Here is a 24315-nt window from a genome sequence, read left to right as displayed (position 1 = left end):
GATACTGGGTATGGACCTCTCGGAATAAGTATGGGTTACTGTCATCCCAGTAACGGCAATTATGCCTATTCACAGCTCCATTCAAAAAAATGTACTCTCATCGGAAAAGCACGTGTTGAATGATGTATGCGGATCACCAGTTAGTAGCTGGCTCAGTTGTTCACAAAATTGCAGCCTTCTATCAGGATCATCTTCATTGAGTTCCTGTACTAATTTAATTTTGTACGGATGAAATTTATAGGCTTTTAATATCCGTATTATGGACGAACGGGAGACACCTGAGGCTGCAGCAAGCTGACGGGTACTTTGAGTATGATCCAATTCAACATGTCCCAAAACAGCGACTTCCACTGCTTCATTTCTGATCGGTTTCCGTGGCTGGTGTTTCACATTACAGACAGATCCGGTATCGACAAACTTTTGGACTAACTTGGCAACGTACGAATCATTCACATTTTTCCCGGGATGACTGTTATTAAAGAGGCGAGCAGTAAGTCTAGCACAACTATCATGTTGATAATACAGTTTTACAATTTCAACTCGTTCAGGAATGGAATAAACCATTTTTACAGTAAAGTTGAAATAATTTCAAAAGCAACCGAACTGAATCAATGAACGTTTGCCTAAATTTTTTTTCTACACTTATCTGCTGTTGTTATTTGAACCAAAAAACGCACGAGAGGAATTGAGGAATGTAGTAGTGATAAAAATGCCTTTTTTTTTTGCATTTTCATTAATGCATTTTCATTAGGTATCAAATGATATATCACTCGACCCCACTTTCTATTTAACATTTTAGGGTTGTTACTCACCCTCGCTAGGGGGTTGAAGGCACAGGTAGAAAAATACATCTAAAATGTGTCCCCCTCAAAAGCAAAATTGACCTGTCCGAGCATTTTTGCGTTAAGTTACAAAAAAAGGAGAAAAGCAAAGTGCATACTTTTCGTTGGACCACTCGATATAATTGAATAAACACCCAGTTTTCCTTATTTCACTTTCAGATTACAGATATATGGAAATCAAAAAGCTTGGGATCCCTTGGGATCATTCGGATCACATGATTTTTTTCTGAGTTGGCTACTATGTGTAATTATCAGTTATATCACACGCTACTTCACGACGTTATATCACGACGTTACTTCAAATATTGAAGAAACTAAATGGAAAATGAATACAACGAAAACAACTTTCGAACAGTAAATAAAACTCAAAAAATCGGCAATAGAAACACCAACTGGCACTAATGACGAATCAACAGAGTAGCCAACTTAGAAAAAATACAAGTGCTCCAAATGAAATCCTTATCCGATATTGACGATTCAACTGACTTCAACTGCACTTTTTCTCGAATTCCTGCCGACAAATACAATAACAAAACCCCAGCATTCGATATAAACTCGTGTCGACAAATAAACAAAATGTCAGCGAGCTTTCCACGTGCTAAAGATACATTCAGTTAGAGCTGCCAAAAATCGACGTTTTTATTTCGGTCGTATCGCCTACTACCTGTAGTATCCCAAAATGTGTTTCAAACTGGTCGCATTTAGGAACTGGTCGAAATATTCGTTGGCGTTGGCGGCTTCCAGCCCGGAGACGGGCCTACCGCCGCCTCCGTGCTGGATGGTCTGATTATTGCGGTCCATTGTAGTAGTAGCAGGAATCTGTAGCGGTTACGATTTCGTTCGGGAAGATATCTGAAACAAAACAACGTTTATGGAATCTCTTTCATAAACAAACAACGCAATTGATGTACGAAAGAAAGAAATAGGATAAGTATACAAGTTTCCATTTTAAACACTGGTAGTATAAGTAAAACATGTTCCAATTTTTCCCGCTTTGTTTGATGTTGTTTCGGCCCTAAAATTACAGAGTTTGTAGAACTTTTTAATGCAGTCATTTTGCGGGGTTTAAAATCCAAATTCGATCCAAACTTAGCCGAATACAGGGTGTTTCCTAACTACGGTACGAAACTTCAGTTATACGTCGTTTTAAGAAAAAATTTCTTATGAACATATGTTCGTTTCTGAAATACAGGGCGTTGAAGTTTAAAAAAAAAACGGTATTTATAAAATATCATGAATATCATTACACCAATTTGGTTTTAATTTGCTACAGTTATTTGAAATAATGAGGCGCTTATTTAGCCCGAACTAGATTTAAATTATTAGACCCAGTGGCGTCTCAGTGGGCACCACACCCAACAATATTGAAAAAAAAAGTACGACACTGACTTGTTGTTGTAGTTTTTATTTTCTTAGATTAATCAACTAAAAATACAACCTTTTCGTCACTTGTGTTTTCTTCATATCAAGCTTCGTTTTCGAGAAAAAAAATTGAAGCCACTTTACATATTATGACCACCTGCCATGGAGTCCATCTGACAGTGATAGTGTTGTCATATCAGTGAAAGTCAGAGTTGTCAATTAGTAGTGATTCCATTATGAATGATTTTAATAAAGCTGAAATGGCTGACATGCACTTTATTTATGAATTAGCATATGGAAATGGGGAAAAATCATGGATTTACCAGGACAGACATTTTAACAGAGTAATTCCACGTGTTGAAACATTCAGATCGCTATATGCAAGATTATGTGATACTGGGAGTTTTAATAAGAATGCAAGAGGTGGAAGACCAGAAACTGTAATAACGCCTGAACTAGAACAAGCTGTACATACTTGATGCGATAGAAGAGGATTCTGGGCTAGGAGTCAGCCGAAGAACCATATGGACAGTTCTAAAAAGAAACCTCCTATACCCATATCACATGCAGCGGGTCCAAGCTCAACTGCCTCGGGATTTTCACCCAAAATTGATGTTTTGCAGGTGGTTGATTCATACGATAGCACAATAAAAAAATTGTACCAAATATTTTATCTACGGACGAAGCAAATTTTCCACAAGATCCTATTATGAACTTTCACATTAACCATTTTTGGACAGACGAAAATCCCCAGGTTATTATAGAGAGTCATTTTCAGCAATTTTTGCTGAATATTCGAGTAGGAATGATTGGTGGCTATCTAATTGGCCCTTTTTTTTCTACCAGCAAGATTAACAGGTGAATCCTACACTGACATCCTCCCTAATTGCTGGATTGGACGTGCAGGATCTCAAAATTGGTCAGCTCGCAGTCCTGATATGAATCCTCTAGATCAGTCTCCATCAGGCTCCTCAAATCCTCATTCTGGATAACTATAGGTCAACCACTTCGGGGTAAATCATATCAACACTGACTGTAAAAATGATCACGAAACTCCGTGAGATCGTTTTTTTACCCAAAAACTCCCCTTAAAATCATTTCCTTCTCAAGTATAGTCGAAGTAAACGATATTGTGGACATTTAAAGGTGGCGGCACTCTCAAAGACCAAAAAAACGATGCATAGAAAGCAACCGGCAGCGAACTAATCCACGTAGACTGTAGATTTGGCGGTTCGTATTGGATGATTTTTACTAACTGAGTTTTATAATTAGCTGAAGAGTCATAAAATTAAATTTGAAGTCATGTTACGGTGACGAATAGAAATCGGGATTGCGGGGATGGTTATCGCCGTCGTGTTCAGTTCAGGAACTGATTGCGATTTGAGTGTTGAAATTCGATATTGGTGCAGTTATAATCACTTAACATTTTTGTTATTTGTTTAAAATGTGGCGTCCTTGGATAAGTACTAATAGTAATAACGAGATGAAGTTTTACAGACAAAAACATTTGAAAAAGTGTATGCCCTTGAGAGTATTGCTGAAAAGTATGGACACACCATACTGAGACTTCCCCCCTATTTTTGTGTTTTCAATCCCATCAAGTTGATTTGGTGAAAATTGAAACAAAGCATCAGGCGTAAAAAATATTTTCCAAAATTTTAAAAGATAGGTACTAATAAAGCTAATTAAAGAAGAAGTATCAAATATTACGGAAGAAGACTGGCAGAAAAGGATTAAAAAAGTAGTTTTAGTTGAAAAAGACTATATGAAGATTGGACACTTCCATATTAATGATGGAAATAAATTCATTATTGATTTAAATGACGACATTCATAGTGAAACAGAGAATATGGAAGAGGAATCATCAGAAGCTTTCGAAGAAAGTTGCACTATATCGTCTACTTGAACTATACACTTAAATTTTCACTGAAATGTTGAGAGCCAATATTGGGACCGAACGTTTGATAGAAAAATATAATTCACGTGTCGCACGTACATTTTCCTAAGGATAAAACATCGAGAATGTACGGAATGAAAGTTGCTACAATGAACCGAACCGGTAAAGCGTATAATACATCATTAAACGTAGCATTTCTTGAAAAATTACACATGACGAAATAAATACCTATGCGAATGAAGCGGAATCGAACCTTGAAAATCGAGTAAATTCATTAAAAGAAACAACCGCAATCCGTATTACATTCGTAATATACAATTTCCGCATCGACCGTGACAAATTAAATGCATTATGCGAGGTAGTTTGCATTAAATCTCAATTTCATTAACTCAAAGCAAACAGCCAAGTCAATTAGCAAAGCTTAATAAGATCGTTTCGACAATTCGAAAGTAAACGTAACCGGGCGTAAGGCAATTCGTTAGCTAGTCATAATAATCATAATTGGGCAAGTATCTCAGAATTAGAGATCGAAACCAACTGGTTGAAACTGATCATACATCCGGATTACTAAAAATTATTCGGCGAGTACCCCAAGGGTCAGTTTTAGGTCCATATCTTCCCTCTTAGATATATCTGGTTCCTTCACTTTATTTGCCGACGACACTACCATTCTATGGCACTCTGAAAAAAGGTTACAAAGGTGCTTCGAAAAAAGGTTACAAAAAATCAAGTTGTGGTTCTTCTTGTGTCTTCTTCCGAATATACAATTAGGTGCTGATTCTATATCATCTGACGGCAATATAGAATTCTTATGTAAAATCACGAAACGGAAAAGAGAAATATAATTGCGTGTCATCTGCATAGTGATGTATATTGCATTTTTTACAAACAGATACAAATTACAGATAAAAGCTAAAAGGCAAGGGCCCAAAGGATAGATCCTTGTGGCACTTTCTCTGATACCGGTAGACCATCCGATTCAACTCCATGGCACTCTGAAGATGTTAATTTGGTCCGAAAAAATCTTATAAGAGACCTTAAAAAATAAAGTAGTGGTGCGATGCAAATTTTCTACGTTTAAAATTTCAATAAAACAAATTTCTCATATATAAATGTCTTCTTCCGAATATAAAAATTAGGTGCTGACTCTATATCATCTGACAACAATATAGAATTCTTGGTACTTAACATAGATACCAATTTGAAATTCACAAATCAGTTTTGGGACCATTTTTTTATACTTTATACTAGCCAATTTATAAACACGTTGAACATTGTAAAATACATATGTATGCTGATGACATTCAGCTATACCTCCCTTTCGAAGTTGATGACCTGAACAATGCTGCTAGAAAATTGAACAATGGCTTAGAAACTATATCAAACGTTGCCTAACAGCATACCCTTGTGCTCAATCCAAAAAAATCAGTAGCGCTAGTATTTGGAAGCAATGCTCATGCACCATTAGGTAAAAATAACTTGAAACTGCACCTGAATAATGAAGTAATTTATATCTTCTATTAATTATCTGCGAGCGCTTTCGACAGTTGGTAGTACTGTCATCTTTTGGCACTCCTCAAACTGAACTGGTCATCCTGTTGTCTGTCTCTTTATACGGTTAGAGCGTCTTAACTCAGGTATTTCAGGTACTTTAGGTAAATTTGCCTGTATTTGTTCTTCATCAGGTACTCTTCTTCGCGTTAGATCTTCTCTAGGAATGTGTATGGTTTTGTTTAATATATTGAATGTGAGATCTTGTTATATATAATATATATATATATATATATATATATATATATATATATATATATGGAATAAGGAAGTATGAACATGTGTCCCACAAGCTTGATGAACTGAACTGGTTTAACATGAAAGATATGTTCAAATTTCATTCAATATGTTTATTTTATAAAATTATATTATACAGAAATCCGCCTTATTTATATCGTAAAATAACATTCAGGACAGACGTACACAACATAAATTTGAGAAACAAAAAGGTAATCACATGTTCACAACACAAGACCTCAGTTTTCCAGAGAAGTTTTTCGTGTTCAATTTTTCATCTATATAACTGCACTGCACGGAATGCAGTGCCCAAATCCACACTGATCAAAGACTCAATAATTTACGTCGGTGTCAAAGAGTATGATAAACTTCCTGAAGATATAAAGAACATGGATTCTCTTAAAACTTTTAGGAATAAGTTACATGAAAGACTGGCATCTAAAACCTATTACAATCTGACAGAATATTTTAATGACGAAGTGATATGAAATTGACGGTGCTTATATGTAATAATATGTGTGTACTTTTACCTAGATGTGATTATTATATGTATTATTGTCATGTAACTATGTAGTGGAATTGGCCTTGGTGGTAGTGCGCCCGACTCACGATCGGAAGGCCGTGGGTTCGATTCCCGCCTCGACCAGATATTTTTCTCGAGAGAATTTATCTGGTTACCTGGTTACCTCGTTAGTCCTTAGCTCGCACAAGTTTCTCAACTTCTGAGAGTTGTCGTTCGTATGATTTTAAAACAGATTTTAAAACAGATTTTTTTTACCAGTGTTTGTCAATAAGGTCCTGTATTTTGAAGAATAAATAAACATATTCTCCCTCTATAAACTTGCATAAACCTTTATTTTGACTGCTCTAATCTTGTCTCAAACGTACTTATCGTATTTACGGCCGCCACTATCTAAGGAATCTAAGGTCAAAGGTAAAAAAAAACGATTTTTTGCACATTTTTTGCAAATATCTCGTTTCCTAGAGGTTTTATGCTATTTGTATCCACTATGAATATTGTAGAGGATCAACTTCTCTACAAATTTTGTTTGAAAAATGTTTCTATACCTTGTCCTATTTTTGAGATAGAGGGCGCAAAGCGCCCAGCGTTTAATTATTTAGACTTGACTATCAACCGAAGTCAACCGATAGTAAACAAACCGAATATAGTCTATAAATAATTGGTAAATACATAATTCTAAATAATTTTAATTTTTTATTAACCATCACGTTATATTTGTTTATTTATTTTTCGTTAATTGAGTATCCATTCATTTAATAACACTTACCTACTCCTGTAATTAAAAATTTTATTAAGGGAAATACTTTAATTACATTTTAAGTGTAAAATAATTAAGTGCATATCCTTTAAAATACTTAAACTTTCAGAGTCTTTCATAACATTAAAAATTATACCTGAGAATATGGACCCCTATTATACAGGGTGTAACATAAGTACAGCTTGTCAAATCAAAATGTACTTTATTGTCGAAGATGAAATATCATAGTCAAACTGTTATTATTTCAGCATTTTAGGGTGAAAAAGTAGTCAGTCAGAGTGTAATAATATTCATATGCTACATATTGAAATAAATAATAATGATAATGAATATTCTTATGCAACACATAAATGTACGCATGAGAATATAAAAACTATAAAGCATAAAAATATGAAAGTGAATGTATAAAAAATAACAGTATCAACTTCGTAAACATTTTCAACTATACAGTTCGGAGCTAAATGTAAACATCAAACAAAAAGTTAAAAAAGTAACATAGTTTACATACCAGTATAGGTATTGAAACACAATAATTAAAATTAATTGTTTATATCTTTTAAATTTCTGTCTGAATAGAATTCTGTTAAGGAATAAAAGGCCTTTGAAATCAGAAGCTTTTTTACGAATTTCTAAATTTAGTGGTACATGTTATGCCTTTGATCTCAATTGGCAAATGATTTAACATTTTTTTCCATTATATATGAAAGACCCCTCTATTTTTGATGACATTGGAATCGGTAAACCTATATTGAGTTCATTTCTGGTATTTCATCGTGGTGAAATGAAAATTTCCGTCCTGTATTTTTTGCATCAGACATAACATTTCCAATATAAGTATGGAAGGCAAGGTCAATATTTTATGCATTCTGAATAAAGGTCGACAGGAATCTCTGAATCCAACTCTACACATATTTCTAACTCCTCTTTTTTTGTAGTACAAACATCCTATCTAACATGTATTGGCAACACGTTCCCCAAAAACAAATACCGTATCTCAGATGGGAATCGATGAGAGCAAAGTTCACATTTATTGCCATATTAGTGCCCAATTCATTTGCTGATACTCTGACTGCAAAGCATCCTGATGAAATTTTTTTACATAGGTTATTTATGTGACCTTCAAAATCTAAATTTTTATCAATGTATAATCCCAGAAATTTTGCCGACATTTTGTTTTCTATTAATTGAGTACCCAGGTAGATATCCAGTTTGGAGCACTTGAGGGTGATGATGCTAGTTTTTGAGATATTAAATGACAAGAGATTAGCATCACACCAGTTTTTATTTTCATAATATCCATGCTGATCAAATCATGCAGCTCCCTTTCACTCTTGCAATGCCAAAATAATGTAGTGTCAATAGCGAATTGGGTTATTTCTGCGGTTATAATAATGCGGGCTAGGTCTTTGATATATAATAAGAGGAGAATTGGACCTAGAACCGATCCTTGTGGAACACCACAAGTGCCTGTCTGAAGATGGGATATGTTGTTTGGGAGTTAGACTTTCTGAGTACGTTCTGACAGGTATGATCTGAACCATTTCAAAGATATATCTCTAAAGCCATACAGTTCTGGTTTTTGCAGCAGAATTTCATGATCCACGCAATTGAAAGCTTTTGAGAGATCGCAAAAAACTGCCGCTGCTATTTCACGATTATTTAAATTGAGATACACGTTTTCCAGTAGATGAAACATAGCACCTTCCGTGTTTTTCAAACTCTGAAACCCAAACTGACTGCTACTAATAATATGCTTATTTACAAACATCATAATTCTTTGTTTAACAAGTTTTTCTATGATTTTAGCAAGGGTAGGTAGCATAGAAATAGGCCTAAAGTTGGCAGGATTGTTAGTGTCGCCTCCTTTGTGCAAAGAAATAACAATGGCTGTTTTTAAACATGCCGGAAATACACCCGTTATGAAGCTTGTGTTTATAGCTTCCACCAAGACGGTGATAGCGGAGTTGAACCACTTGGTAAATACTTTTTTCTACACCCGTACTCTAACAATACACTTAAATGACCATAATCCGTTTCATAATGATATCCATTATGATACAGATTTTTCATAACGATACAGATTATCAACCAATAGAAACCCATAATTTTTCAATCAAGAATCCTGTTCCTTTGTTTGTCCTAGATTCTAACCTAAGTAACTAATTGCTTTATTTGTCAAAATCAGTTTTCATATTACCTACCTATATTATCAAAATGTCTGAAAACAGCGATATAGAAGGAATACCATCGACTCCAATATTTTTAAAAGATCAGATTAATTACAGTTGTTATATTCAATATAAATATAATTAGAATCTTTATAGTTTTCATATATCCATGATAATACCATTAAGTTTGTGTTTTTTTAAAAAAAATATTAGTTAATTACTGTAAATGTGTTCAATACAAATATAATATTTATAGTTTTTCATTATTTATCGGGTTTAGAAAAAATAGCGTATGCGGCTCTCATGCAATGGTTATTAATACACTCGCATATACCATACAAAACTCGCCTTCGGCTCGTTTCGTATCCCGGTTAATGCTCGTATCTTAATAACCATCATTACATGATCGTTGCATAATATACTATTATGCCAATGTTATCCCAACCAGCTGAGTTTAAATTTTTTATTTCTTTAAGAATTTTTATAATTTCCATAACATCTGTAGGCATGAAAAAAAACGTATCTGAAACTGATTTGTCTTTAAGAAAAGTCAAGGGATTAATACTGGATTTTATATTTTTTAGATAAATTATGTGCCACAGTGCAGTAATATTTGTTAATACAATCAGATTTTAGGTCAGTTTTCGTAGGAGCAATATTCTATTTTCCCCTGAGGTCATTGATGATTGCCCAGCTTTCTTTTTGTTTGTTTGCAGATATTTCCATTTTTTCATATAATGGAGTTGTTTTGCAGTCCTTATAGTTCTTCTATGAATGTTTTTGTACCTATTATATAGGGAGTTGAATCTAGGTAGATACTTGAGAAATAAATTGATGGATGTAGCCGTTACTACGTGGTATGAAATCATAATGAAGAAAAGAGAGAATTGAAACTTTATATGTTTTTAATCACTTTTATTTGTAACTAACGTTACTGAATATTTTAACAAATACTTAAGTTACACCCTGTATAGTATGAATAGTATTCGAAAACTACAAGCTGTTGATATCACAACAAAACATGCCAAAGATGATGCATATATTCTCATCATTGAAACAGCTATTGATAAATCGAAACATGAAAAAACTGCAGTCATAACAACGGAATATATAAATTGACTTGTCATTTTAATTGGTCGTACTCTATATCTCATCAACAAGATATTTTCTTTGAAAAATGTTGGCAAAGGAAATGCAGAAACTGAAATATATTCTTCAAAAAGTTTTGATAAATATCCTAGTTCTAAAAAACACGTGTTGTATCTGCCTACAGTAAAAATGTCTGTGACACGACTTCTGCGCCTCTTCAAAAAGGGAAAAACTTTTTGAATACACTCGAATTTGGATCAACTTGCTGCAGGATTTGAAGAAGAAAACTGCTCGATTCAAACATTATTTGAGAATGGAATACAAATATTGTTGCAGTTATCAAATCTTACACCAAATAGTGCAGCAGCTCATCAACATTTCTACCATCTTCGGGTGAAGATAATCGAAACGTCGTGAGATAACGTGGTCTGAATTCTTTTTTTTATTTTTTACTTTTTCAAATTTTTTTTGTATTTCTTAAATTGATTGTTTCTTTTTATTCTTTTTTTCATATTCATCTTTTATCTTGATTATTTTATTGTTACTTATTTCCCAGTGGGTTTACCAATAATTGGCTACACGAAACAATAATCAGGCTCAACTTTATTTCCCTATTGATATAACAAAACACTTCATCTGAAACTTCAAGTCATATTCAAATTATTCAAATATCTATTGCTTTATTCGATCGCTCCGCGTACCGCACTGACACTTTCGCTTGACTGTCGCGATAGGCGAGTGTATATTTGGTAATCGAAGGCCATAGAAAATTCGTCGGAATTCCATCGAAGCCGGTGGAATATTCGTCGCGATTCCATCAAAGGTGGGGCTGCACACGGCCTTGACAACGTCACAGTTGGGGTTTATGGCTACCAGTGGCGGTCGCCGTTATTTTCTTTAGTGCATGATTTACAACATTATTTTATTCATTTTATTGATATTTTAGCTAACCACTCTAATTTTTATTTGTTCTAGTTCGGACAATGGAAGTCCGAACTAGTAAAATTTACCATGAAACATTGTCGACAACTTTCAAACAAACGTTTATTCTATATACATGTCTCATATTGAATAATTTTCTAAAATTATTGAAAATGTGCATTTTTTTGATCAATGAAAATATATATTTTTCCTGATGAATTAAAAAACGTTAGAAAGAGAATGTTTCATTTCTATATTTTTACAAACAGATGAAAAAGAAATATTTGGAAGTTATTGGTAATCCAGAATAACATTATTTAGGAGTTATAATTACTTTCATTTGTCAAAACAGGATTTTCAACTCCTTTTTCGAGCCTTTCATTCATAAGTTTTCGAGCTCTCTCAAAATTATTTCACACGTAAGGTTTTTAGGGAATTCTTGATTAAAATTAGAAAATAGTTTTCATTTATATTGACTTCTTCAATGTTTGTCGTGAATAATTGACTCAATTAGCCCCCGTCAATTAAAAAAAATGCATATACATCATTCCAAATATGCTCGGAGTTGCATTATAAACAACAGAGATATGGGGTCGTATTCAAGAAAAGCGGGCCACGAAACTTTCTGTAGTTCAGAAAGTTTCGTGGCTTCATATGACGAAATTTTAAATCAATCACAAACTTTTGCCAAAAAATGTTTCTCGAAAAGAATCTATCTGTTAAAAAAAACTGTTTTTCCGTTAACCAGCTGTCACACCCCTACGAACGACAACCCTCCGAGGTCGAAACTTGTGCGAGCTAAGGACTATCGAGGTCTTACCTTTTGACGTGTGATTCCTAACATTCGGAGACCTTTGTTTGTTTGTACATGTTTCAATCTCATCCCACCAATTCCAATTTTCCAGGACCTTTTAATTATTCCGAGTGTTAATTAATAACTTAGTTAACTAGTAATACATTTAGGTCTTAAACGTCTGGGACACTTACACGACGCCTTTTTACGTATCGTCGAAGAAATTGAAAATGAAACTGGATAAAGGGCTGTTTTCATAACATTTCCTTTAAGTAGAAGTTACAAGTTCTGAACGTTTGACAAAGTTATAAGCGTCCAAAATAAAAGCAAGCTTCTGGAAAACCCACTGGTTGGCTCTGTGGTTATGACTCTCCAGGGTGATTCATATATTATTCCGTAAAGAGATTGTTTTTTTTTTGGATTATCATTCTCTTCTTCTCCAAGGATTTCTGTTTGATTTACAAACCTTACCAAAGCCACACAACAAATGATTGGTGATGATTTTGATAAAAAACCATAACGTATCCGTTTGTTAAAATATGTTTTTCCGTTAGCCAGCTGTAGCACCCCTACGAACGACAACTCGAAACCTGTACGAGCTAAGGATTAACGAGGTCTTACGTTTAATAGAAAATGAAATTTGAAATTTCTCAAGACATGGTTGGTTTTTGTCATAAGTTTTTTGTAATTTCATTTATTCATATTTCGAAAACGAATGATTTTTCGATGAACATTTTATAGGAAAAAGTTGTTTATTTTGACGAGATCCACAACATACTTAGTTTTTGTAATGTTCCCACCATCTTCACAAAAAATTGTAAATATCTCGAAAACGATCACCTCCAGCGCTGTTGAGGAAGTGTACCTTTTTTGCCTGTAAAAGGTGTGGGATTTAGGTTTTTCATGAAAAGTACCAACAGTTTATTTTCAAAAAAGTAAAAGCAATTTGAAATAAATAATGACCGATATTAGATAAAAATTATACGAAATTATGATTTCCCACGTCAAAAAAACTCCGGGTATCAAATTCCATGAAAATAACTTAGTTTAACAAAAAATTCAATTTGAACATCCTGTTTCTCCGAAACAAAGCATTTCCGGACACAAGTTGATACAATGTCATCCCCAAAGTATGCACCATACGGGAAACTTATTTATTAAGGGTTTTTCGACAAAAAGTTATTCTTGATAAAAGTTTGTGCATCTTCTAAAACTAAACTTGCACCAACAAAATACAGTAAAACACACGTAATATACGAGGAGCCTTCAAATATTTGATTTTGAGACAAGAGTAAAGTTTTCTTATTTTGAAAAATCTCGGGAAATGTTATTTAGAAAAGTTGTTCAGCATTAAAAAAATACATCTAGATTTGAAGTCATGGCCATTTGAGCGAAGTTTTATTTTTTTACCAATTTTTTTTAAGGGGACTACGAAAAAAATTGCTAAAACGATAAATAGACATCCTGTATACGACGGTTTATTTTTAAAGCCTGAAATATTACAAATTACACAACTATGGTGTTAACCACGGTCACTTTTTTTGAAGAGTAAAATAATATTCAGAGTTTTTGGTGTAAAATTATTTTTATTTTTTGTTAACACCGAAAATTATTCAAAATTATACAGTATTGTAATAAGAACTAAATATTCAATAATATCAAATCACAAAACATCAATTTAAAATGGGTATTTTAGAACAAACTCATTGATTTTCTGGATATTATTTTGGAAAATAATTTTGGACAAGAAAATCTCCAGAAAATCAATGAGTTTGTTCCTAAATACCTATTTTATTTTGATGTTCGTGATTTGATATTATTGAATATTTAGTTTTTGTTACAATGCAGTATAATTTTGAGTTATTTCCGGTGTTAACAAAAATTATTTTACTCTTCAAAAGAATTGACCGTGTTTAACACTATACTTGTGTAATTCGTAATATTACAAGGCTTTTAAAATAAACCGTCGTGTACAAGATGCTCCCCTTAAAAAAATGGGTAAAAAAATAAAACTTCGCTCAGTCGGCCATAACTTCAGATCTAGATGTATTTTTTAATACTCAACAACCTTTTCAAATAACATTTCCCGAGATTTTTCAAAATAAGAGTACTTTAATCTTGTCTCAAAATCAAATATTTGAAGGATCCTCGTATGTTGCGTGTTTTACTATATTTTGTTGATGCATGTTGAGTTTTAGGTGATGCACAAACTTTTATCAAGAATAACTTTTTGTCGAAAAACCCTTGATAAATAAGTTTCCCATATGGTGAATACTTTGGTGATGACACTGTATAGACTTTTTTCTTAAAACTGTCACAGGAATACTCCACTTGAATTATGTTACACCCTGTATAAACACGCCAGTCATTTTGGGGGTTTGCCAAGGAAAATTTACATACCCAGCTGTAAATTTGTATAAACTTCGTATCTTGGATTTATAAAAGTATTCTCAAAATTCACAAATGATTCGACGGCCGCAACTTCAAAAATTGGGGGTGAAAAGTAAAAAAAACGACTTTTTGCACGTTTTTTGCCAATATCTCGTTTCCAATGGGTTTTATGCTAATTGTATTCATCATCAATATTGTATAAAATTAAATTCTCTACAACTTTTCTTTCAAACATTTTTTCATACGTTGAATCGTTTTTGAGAGAGAGGGTAGCGCGAGCGCAGATTAAATATTATTTGAAATCAACTGGTTGTCCCAATCGAAATCAGCTCATTTAAGGTTTATAAATTATTACTTAATAAATAATTATGAATAATTTTAATTTTTTATATACAAATACATTATATTTAAATATTTTTTTCATTAATTATTTATTTTCAATTGAGGATCAATTCATTTAATAACACTTACCTGCCCGTGTAGTTATGAATTTGTAGAGGGAAAAATATATATTACATTACAATTTAAATCTAATCTATTGTAATTATTATTTATTAAATAAAAATAAATAATATTTTTATAAAAAAATCTCATTTGATACATTTGTGAATGTAAAAATTAAAAAAACAAATAAAATAATTGAAAGGATAATGAGTTTTGATTTCAATTTTCTTCTTCTTCATCGTCGTCGTCTTCTCGCAGCTGTAAAAATTCAAGGGCGTTATCATCTTCATTTTCATCTTCACCCAGATTCGTTTCCAATTCTTCCATGATTTCTGGATCAAAGGACCTATCTTCGTTAACATCGGTCTCGTATGGTACAGCATTGAGACAAGCTTGCCCAATACACTGGCCACAAGCTAAAGAGCATTGCAACCTCGCTTTCCTGCATCCACATCTTGAACCATAACCACTTTTGCAATTACAGAATATCGTATTGAGTAACTCATCTGGAGCAGGTGGTAAAATTGTTATGATAGGTTCTAGCAATCCGTTACGTATTGTCCTACCCCATTCCTGGGGTTCCAAATCATGTCCTAACCAAGTTTGAACTTGGTAATAAACACGATTTAAATGTTGGTGAGCTGCTCCACTTGTTGGTGGGATATTTGATAACTGTACAGGTTTATTGAGCTTTGTTAGCTTGATATATTGTGCATAACGAAGATGATCGACAGTATCTACAGACTTTGGAGCATTATAAACAGGTAATAAAGTTTGCAATCCACTATTAAATAATCTTTGAACCGGGCAGTTTTCTTCTTCAAATGCTGCGGCAAGTTGATCCAAATTAGATATTTTTCGAATGTTCTTAAAAACGTTTTTTTTTTCTTTTTTAATAAAGAGCGCAGAAGTCGTATCACATCCGCCTAAAGCGTGAAAGAACAAAATGTGTTTTTTAGAATATTTGTCGAAACTCTTAGAGGAGTATATTTCCGTTTTCACATTTGCTTTGCCAACTTTTTTAAAGAAAATTCACATATCCGCATCATCTCTGGCCTGTTTAGTGTTGATGTATTTGTTAATAAAAAATAAAAATTATTTATAATTATTTATCAAGTAATAATTTATAAACCTTAAATGAGCTGATTTCGATCGGGACAACCAGTTAATTTCAAATAATATTTAATCTGCGCTCGCGCTGCCCTCTATCTTAAAAACGATTCAACGTATGAAAAAATGTTTAATTCTCTACAATTTAATTCAATACAATTTAATTCTCTACAATATTGATGATGAATACAATTAGCATACAACCCATTGGAAACGAGATATTGGCAAAAAACGTGCAAGTCGTTTTTTTTTTTACTTTTGACCCCCAACTTTTGAAGTTGCGGCTGTCGAATCATATGTGAATTTTGAGAATACTTTTATGATGCCAAAATACAAAGTTTATACAAATATACAGCTGAGTATGTCAAATTTCCGAAATACAGGCCTAAATCGACCTAAAATGACTGGACAATATTGAAACTCGTGTTTTATAAACTGTTTATAGCCTCTTTTCTTCAGCAGCGGAGTAATACATCGTTTGTAAGTGGCTGTTCCATAGACGTACAAAATTGGGTCGGTTAAAAAGTTAAAAATGTAGTATATATTCTGAACATTCAAAGTTGTTTCATGATTTGATATAACAAATCTCAAAAGATCACTTTCTACTAATAATAAACAGAGCATAATAGGTCTTTTTCAATTTTGTTCGCGCATTATGTTACCGTTTATCATTTATAATGGGCATTTATTACTTTTTACTATTTGTAAACAGATAAGAATAGGTCTTTTTCCATTCTGTTTGAGCATTGTAATACCGTTTGGCATTTATAACTTTTTACTATTAGTAAACAGAGCAGAAAAGGTCGTTTTCAAATACTTCGATCCCTACCCACGTTCGTTCATCGACCCAAAATGACAATGAAACTGACCCATCGCATCTGCATAAATAAGCCCAATTAACAAACGACAACGTTCTCGGAATCGGACAAACGTTTCCGATGTAAACAAGTGAACGGCCTGCTACGCTCGATTGCTATATTAAAACAATAGATAGAGACACTTTATATTCTTCCCACGTCGTCACTGGAAACAAGTGCCGGCGAGACGTGATCCGAGCACTTCGATCGGAACCTTCCCTAAAAATTAGATATGCATAATGTGCGTGATCTCTGTAGGTGAACTATGTAGGAGACACATTCAATCACGGATATCTTGTTCGACTATTCAGAGAATCGCAACACGTGTCGGATATTGATTTTGAGTAAGGCATCTGTCACACGGGGAAAAGCTCTTAGCGACGAAATGCAACGAGTCCCATGGAGCTATCAGACGAAGAGCGGAGCCGCCACGTCTCGGGAGACGAGAGCTAGAGTATAATAATTTTCAATTGAAGGTAACTCACATACAAATTGAACTGAGAGCTAACGGCAACAATGTTAAATGGTAGAACTAAATTCTTACCGGGGTCATAATTGAAAAGTAAGATGATTCCATAAAATTTGCCCCCCGTAACAAGATAGCTTCTGCATATCGATAGGATTTACGAGCGAATAGGTGAATCAGTTCGTTAAATACTTTGAAACATCGGTAAACTGATCAACACTTCGCAGGTCTATTATAGTTGCGTCCTTAAAATGCCATAACTAGTCATTCGGTTTTTTCGTTATCAAGCGTCCTAACCGCATAGGCGTAGTGTGTTCTACTTTTCGTGAAGGTGACTTTGTTTTGTATTTATTAAATATATTTTATTATATTTATTAAATAGACTGTCATATTTATTAACTTTAAAATATAATATACAGTTGGCCGATACTTATTTTTCAAAATACATTATCATAGATTTTCATCACATTCATACTTTATTGTGAGATAATTGGTTGACCTCACGAGTCGAGCCAAAATCGGTAATATTAATGGATAACGCTTCTTATCACAGCCGATTAGTAAAACAGCTGCCAACTATGACCACCAGAAAAGCAGACATGCAGAGTTGCTTAGGACAAAAAGGAATTCCATTTTCCGAGGACATGGTTAAGGCCGAGTGTCATTAAACAGCATCGTGACAGATATCGCCAGCATGTGGTGGATACAATAGCTCGTGCTGAAGGCATCACCATTTTGAGAATTCCTCCTTACCATTGCGAGTTAAACCCGATAGAATTATTCTTAGCTCAAATTAAGGGTTACGTAGCTCGTGAAAACGTGACATTTAAAATTTTTGATGTCCATCGTTTATTAGAACTCGCAATGGAAAGGATACGGAAAGAAGATTGGGCTAATGCTGTAGCCCATGTGATCAAGGAAGAAGAGCAAATGTTGAGATTGGACGGGATGGTAGACACTGTTTTCGGCCAAATAATAATATATTTAAGTGTCACTGGGGATTCCTCTTCGGACGAATCAATGGATTCTGAAACTTCATAAGCATAACATAGGTAATTAATTATTTGCTTTGTAGTTCTCTTTTTATATAAAAGGAACATAATAATTATTTTGTAAATTTTTTTGTTTTCTTGAAGTACTTTATTAGGCATAATAAGAAAATGTAATCAGTTTTACCATTGACACCAGGTAGCGCTACCTACTATAACAATTTTCACGTAATTACCTATGTGTATTATTTTGGTACGCCTCTGCAGAGTTGGTAAGAGGATTATCCGTTGGTCACTTCAAGTGCGACTTTGCTAATGAATCACCTTCAACTGAAAATTGTTCGAATATATCACGTCTCCGGGGGAGCCACGTCTCCCCCTCAAAATGCATAAGTGGGAGCTTCCACTATTCATCATGGCAGATTACGATGTGGAGCTGTTAATTAGTGCTGTCTGCAACCGACCCGCTATTTGGAATAAAAGTCTCGCCATGTATAAGAACCGAAATGGTTTGATCCCTCTGGACCTTTACGTTGAGGAGGTTGCCTTAATAGCCATGTTACGATTGCGCACGGCTGTGCGAAGAAGGAATGGGTCAATTGAGGCTAAGCCTATGGCGAGAAGCGGTTACTTAGCAACCTCTGCTGCAGGCAGCCAGTGATCCAATTGAACCCAGGTTGTGTTTAATGAACCCTACAAAATGCAAATGAAACAAAACACAGAGTGAGATGCTACAAATGCAATACGCATATATACAGACGGCTCAAAAACCAAAGATGGCTCAGGATGTGGAGTTTACTCCAGATCACTAAGCCTAAGGATTAAGTGGGGAATGGAAAAAAATATCAGCGTAGTCCAAACAGAACTGGCGGGTATCTCAATCGCCACAAAAGTAATAACCTGGAAAGGAATTTCTGGCAAAAACATAACAATCTGCACTGATAGTAGACAAACCCTATTAGCCTTGAACAGACAACGTGTTACCTCAGGGCTAGTACTAGAGTGCCATCAAGATTTAGCCAAAGCCTCGGTAGATAATAACATTACCCTGAGATGGGTTAAAGGGCACGACAGGAGTAAAGGTAAACGCATTGCCTACTCTTTAGCCAAGGAAGCGGCTGGGCTAAGAATTTCAGAATCCAGTGACACCTACGGCCGACTTCGACGATTGCGGAACTAGCCAAACGACACACTCATGCTGAATACCTGAAGAGATGGGATGGAATCAAAGAAAGCAGACTTGCCAGGATCATCTTGAGCCACCCTGGGAAGTTGGCGCCATAGAAATATCTGGCGATGACCAGGAAAAACCTACGCTTAACAGAAGGATTTCTGACTAGCCACTGTCAACTAAGAAAACACCTCCACAATATGGAGTGGACACATCTCTATGCAGGATGTATGAACAGGATGTATGAACTGTCAGGCATGTTCAATGCGAGTGTCCGGAGTTATCGTCAATAAGAGAGTGTGTGTTCGGCGAGTCTTGGCCTACACCTGCCGATATAAAGGAGATGTCTCCCAGCGACCTGTCCACCTTCCTGGAAATGACAGGATGGAAGATGACCTAGGAGGACAACTCCTCGGCCTAAGTGTGTGGGCCTACACTCACCCTCCATAATCTACACATACAGAAGGACCGAATTGAAGTCGCAAAAAATTGGAAGGAAGTCTACAAGGAGCTCAACGTAGATTTCGCAACTTTATCCATCCCCGTTTTTGTCTGATTAGGTGTATCCAAAACATTTTTGATCGTTGGCGTTTCTGTCGTCGAAGTTTGTGTCAACGGTAGAGAAGATATATGGCAACAATTCACGTGCGATCCATTCTTACGACTGAGCTCAAGGAGCCAGGAAATGAAAAGGATTCCAGTGTGAATGGGCGGTAGGTAGGAGTGAGTAACGATCCCGAATAGGAGCGAGACACGTGACATTCCCCGTGTGAAACAGACTGAGGCAATGCCAGGAAAGAAGAAATCACCTCAGTTATGACTGTTTGAAATTCCATTTCGCAAATCTGGGGTTCGCATTCATGAACAATTGGTTGAACAAGAAAAGTTTTTTGAAAAAAATCTCAAAAACTACCACTAACACAAGCGGGTGGTTCAATTGCAACAACAGCCATAGAAAAAGCAAATCTACTTGTTTGTGTCCCACTCCACAGTCGATTTTCTGGGAAAGGCACAACCCACACTTGAATCCACAATCCCGGAAATTACTTTTCGACAAAGTCTAGTCAGGCGAATTTTGAAACAACTCAATATCAACAAGGGTCTGGTCCTGATGAAGTGCCCGCCTTCATACTTAAAAAATGCTCAAATGAACTCGCACCAGTATTTTACAGACTTTTCAACCTGTCTTACAAGAAAGGGGTTTTTCCTCCTTGTTGAAAGATTGATCGCGTTCAACCTATTCCCAAAAAGGGCAAGAAAAACCTTCCAAATAAATATAGACCAGTCGCTTTGCTATCAGTGATATAAAAAATCATGGAGAAAGCCGTAAACCACCATATCCTTAAATATTTGGAAGGCTTCAACATCTTGAGCGATCATCAATGTGGCTTTCGGAAACAAAGATCAACAGACGACCGCCTATCGTATGTCACCCATATTTGGAATAACGCAATCAAGAAACATGGAGTGGCAAGAGCAGTTGCACTTGATATTTCTAGGGCCTTTGACCGTGTGTGGCTTGAGGGTTTGCTGGCCAAACTTTTGATGCTATGATTTGTCGGTTCTTTTTTTTGTATGGCTCTCCAGCTTCCTGAAAGAACGTTTCCTGCAATTGCCGTCCAATGTGAATCGCTACTTTTCCTTTTGTGCTTGTGTTTTGTCCTTAAGAATAATAATATTTTCGTTAACAGAAGAAGCAAATTTGCTCATTCGTTTTACTGGAGAGCAATCTATTGAGTATGATTTACTAATAACAATACTGATTAAGATGCAGGCTTCATCATTATTTCAAATTCTTCACGTAATAAAGTACCTAATTGAAACACTATTGGATAGAATCGAATCATTACGTCATCCTTTTTTCCTGCGAAAATTGAAAATATCTCAGGTGTTCCCGATGATTTAATCAGGTGAGCTGTGCAGGTGTGTGATACATTGAAAAATGCTCCTCGTAGAGAGTATTGAAAATTTTATTCGAAATTCAAAGGTAAACAAATAGTTACTTCAACAGATATGTTTTTATGCAATAACATTTTTCAGAAAAATATTTTTTTCATTATTTCCATTAGTATTTAGTAATCGTAAATAGTATTTGTATCTTAATAATAATAATTTTTTAATATATCCTTGTTAAAAAGTACATTGTTATACGTATAGTGACAAGGAAAACGTCTGAGTGTAGGACACGTCACAGAGTATAATGTTTATAGTAATCAATAATCTAAAAATATGATACATATAGGTATATACATATAATTATTTGTTTGGCTTAGATTATGTAGAAAAATAATTATTAATAAATAAAAGTTAATTTTATCACATATTTGTGATATTTTGTCATTAAAATATAAAAAAAACAGTTTAAGATTCGTCAAGTGTGTAGCAATTTTTTTCAATAAGTGCCTTTTTCAGTCTTGATTTAAAAATGTTAAGATTTGGTGATAATTTAATTGATTCTTCTAATTTATTAAACATTTTTGGTCCAAGATAAAGAAAAGTTTTCTGATAAAGAGTTGTTCTATGAATATTGGGCATCAGTTTGTCTCTAGAACGAGTTGGATAATTATGTTGCTGGGAAGGTGTATTATGCTTGTTTCTATAAACGTATATATACATTTCATAAATATAGAGACCAGCAACAGTTAGTATCTTGAGATTTTTAAAAGCATCTCTACATGATTCTCTCCAACCAATAGCGGCAATGATTCTTATTGCATTTTTTGCAAAATAAATATTCTTTCAGCAGCAGATCCGGTACCCCAATTCAAAATTCCATATCTCAAGTGGCAGTTTATGGTCGCATAGTATAAGCTCAGTAAAATCTCTTTACTACAAAAATTAGCCATGAATCTCAGAGCATAGCAGTTTTTTCTCAATTTAATACAGAGGGTCTCAATATGAGGAGTCCATGTGAGTTTGTAGTCCAAGGTGACGCCTAACATTTTTGTAGAAGTAGAAAATTCAATTGGCAGATCCCCATTTTCATGGATAACAAAATGTTCGGGCCAGTTACTAATTGTGAACTTCATCATCACAGTTTTAGATGTATTGAGTGTTGAGTGATTTATTTCTGCCCATAAGTTTACTTGTTTATGTACATCCTGGTTTCTTTCCTGTAGGGTAGTTACATCAATTTCCTTCACTATGAAATTTGTGTCATCTGCATACGCAACGGTGTGAATAGTTGACAATCCTTGAAAATATTTCGTCAGGTCATTTGCATATATCAAAAATAGTATAGGTCCAAGGATTGATCCCTGTGGGACACCCTGCCTAATGGTTGCCAACTGACTGAGAGTGTTTCCAACACTGACACGTTGCCCTCTATTTTCCAGGTAGGATTTCATTAAATCTAGGGCAACTCTTCTTACACCATATCTTTCCAATTTCCCTAATAGCAGGTCATGATAAACGCAATCGAAAACTCTGGAGAAGTCTATGAACAATCTATTGAACTCATAAAGTGCTGTTTCTGTACTTCTGTTCTTTGTGAAACCGTGTTGGTTTTCTGAAAAAAGGTTATTAGTTGTGAAGAAATTTGTTCAAAAATCTTGGAAATACTTGATAGTAGGCTAATTCCCCTGTAGTTTTCATAGAGGTTTCTATTCCCTTTTTTATAAATTGGTGTTACTTTTGCTAGTTTCAGACTATCCGGAAACATTCCATTTTCAGTAGACAAGTTTATGATATACGTTATTGGGCTGCAAAGTTCATAAGAACATTTTTTCAATAAATTGTTTGATATCTATCTCATCGTGACCACTTGCGTTTGAATACTTTAAGCTCTTTATCAATTCTATAATTTCGGGTTCCGTTAGTGGACGCATGTTACCGGCTATTTCTTATGTGACATGATACACGATATGATGTTGATATTTTTCTGGTTACTACTTAAAATTATTACGTAAAAGATTAATTAACAGATAATTTAGAATGGAACTTCATAGATCTAGTTTAAAAGTCCGGTGTTTTGTACCGGCCTCAAACATTTTTCTAAGGTATCACTAAACTGATCTGGTCTTTGCAACCGAATATGTGAAACATATTCCTTCAAACGAGTTATTATAACCTGCTTAGTCGGACCAACATACGTTTTGTCACAATTTTCACATTTTATTCAGTAAATCCCACATTTGATACCCCAACACTTATTTAAGTGTACGAGTAGTTTTGAAAGACATTTTCACGTTAAATTTTTCGAAAATTCATGTATTTTTTGCTTTGAAATATAGAAGCAAAATTTATAATGAGAAGTGTGTGAAAAGTTTCATAAATCTCGATCTGAATTTCATTTGCCACCTAAGCCAAACATATATCTGCGGAAAGTCCAATTTTCGACTGACAAATTTTGTTTTTCGTCGGAATTGCCGTGTAAATAACATCGTTACTTATCGTTATCGTGAGCGAATGTCAAAGTAGTATTTAAATAAGGTTTAGCTTAGGAATTCTCATTTTAAAACGTCACATAATATACATATCTGGTGATTACTTTCTTATCATCTTAATTGGAAAGATGAATCAATGTTTACCGTTATTGTATTATAAATTTCACTAATTTATTACGGTATAAATCATAACACTTTATGCGGATTTCATTAATTTTTCGTGAAATATCCAACGTTTTATTAATAATAGCATCGAGAAAGTCTATTCTCACGGCTAATTAGTATTTATGAGTGACAATGAAATTCAGAGTTAATTGCCCTATCGAAATTGTTACGGTCTGTAAATAGGTGGGATTCCGAAA

At 34.4% G+C, this 24315-nt stretch overlaps 1 protein-coding gene across 5 annotated transcripts in view; it reads right to left on the bottom strand.

Moving 5' to 3' along the window:
* Mical (Molecule interacting with CasL) overlaps positions 1 to 24315 on the bottom strand; it is a 169710-nt gene that overhangs the window by 96791 nt on the left and 48604 nt on the right. For all 5 annotated transcript variants that reach the window (XM_074182065.1, XM_074182073.1, XM_074182075.1 and 2 more), the window contains exon 2: positions 1507 to 1694. In XM_074182065.1, coding sequence (XP_074038166.1) covers positions 1507 to 1643 — 137 coding nt within the window. In that variant the 5' untranslated portion in view covers positions 1644 to 1694. The remainder of the gene's footprint in view (positions 1 to 1506; positions 1695 to 24315) is intronic.

The sequence above is a fragment of the Leptinotarsa decemlineata genome, unplaced genomic scaffold (genome assembly GCF_025532065.1).
Source record: "Leptinotarsa decemlineata unplaced genomic scaffold, Ldec_3_MD MMD2_P_RNA_scaffold_2, whole genome shotgun sequence".
Lineage (NCBI taxonomy): Eukaryota > Metazoa > Arthropoda > Insecta > Coleoptera > Chrysomelidae > Leptinotarsa > Leptinotarsa decemlineata.
This window is presented reverse-complemented; position numbering and strand designations above follow the sequence as displayed.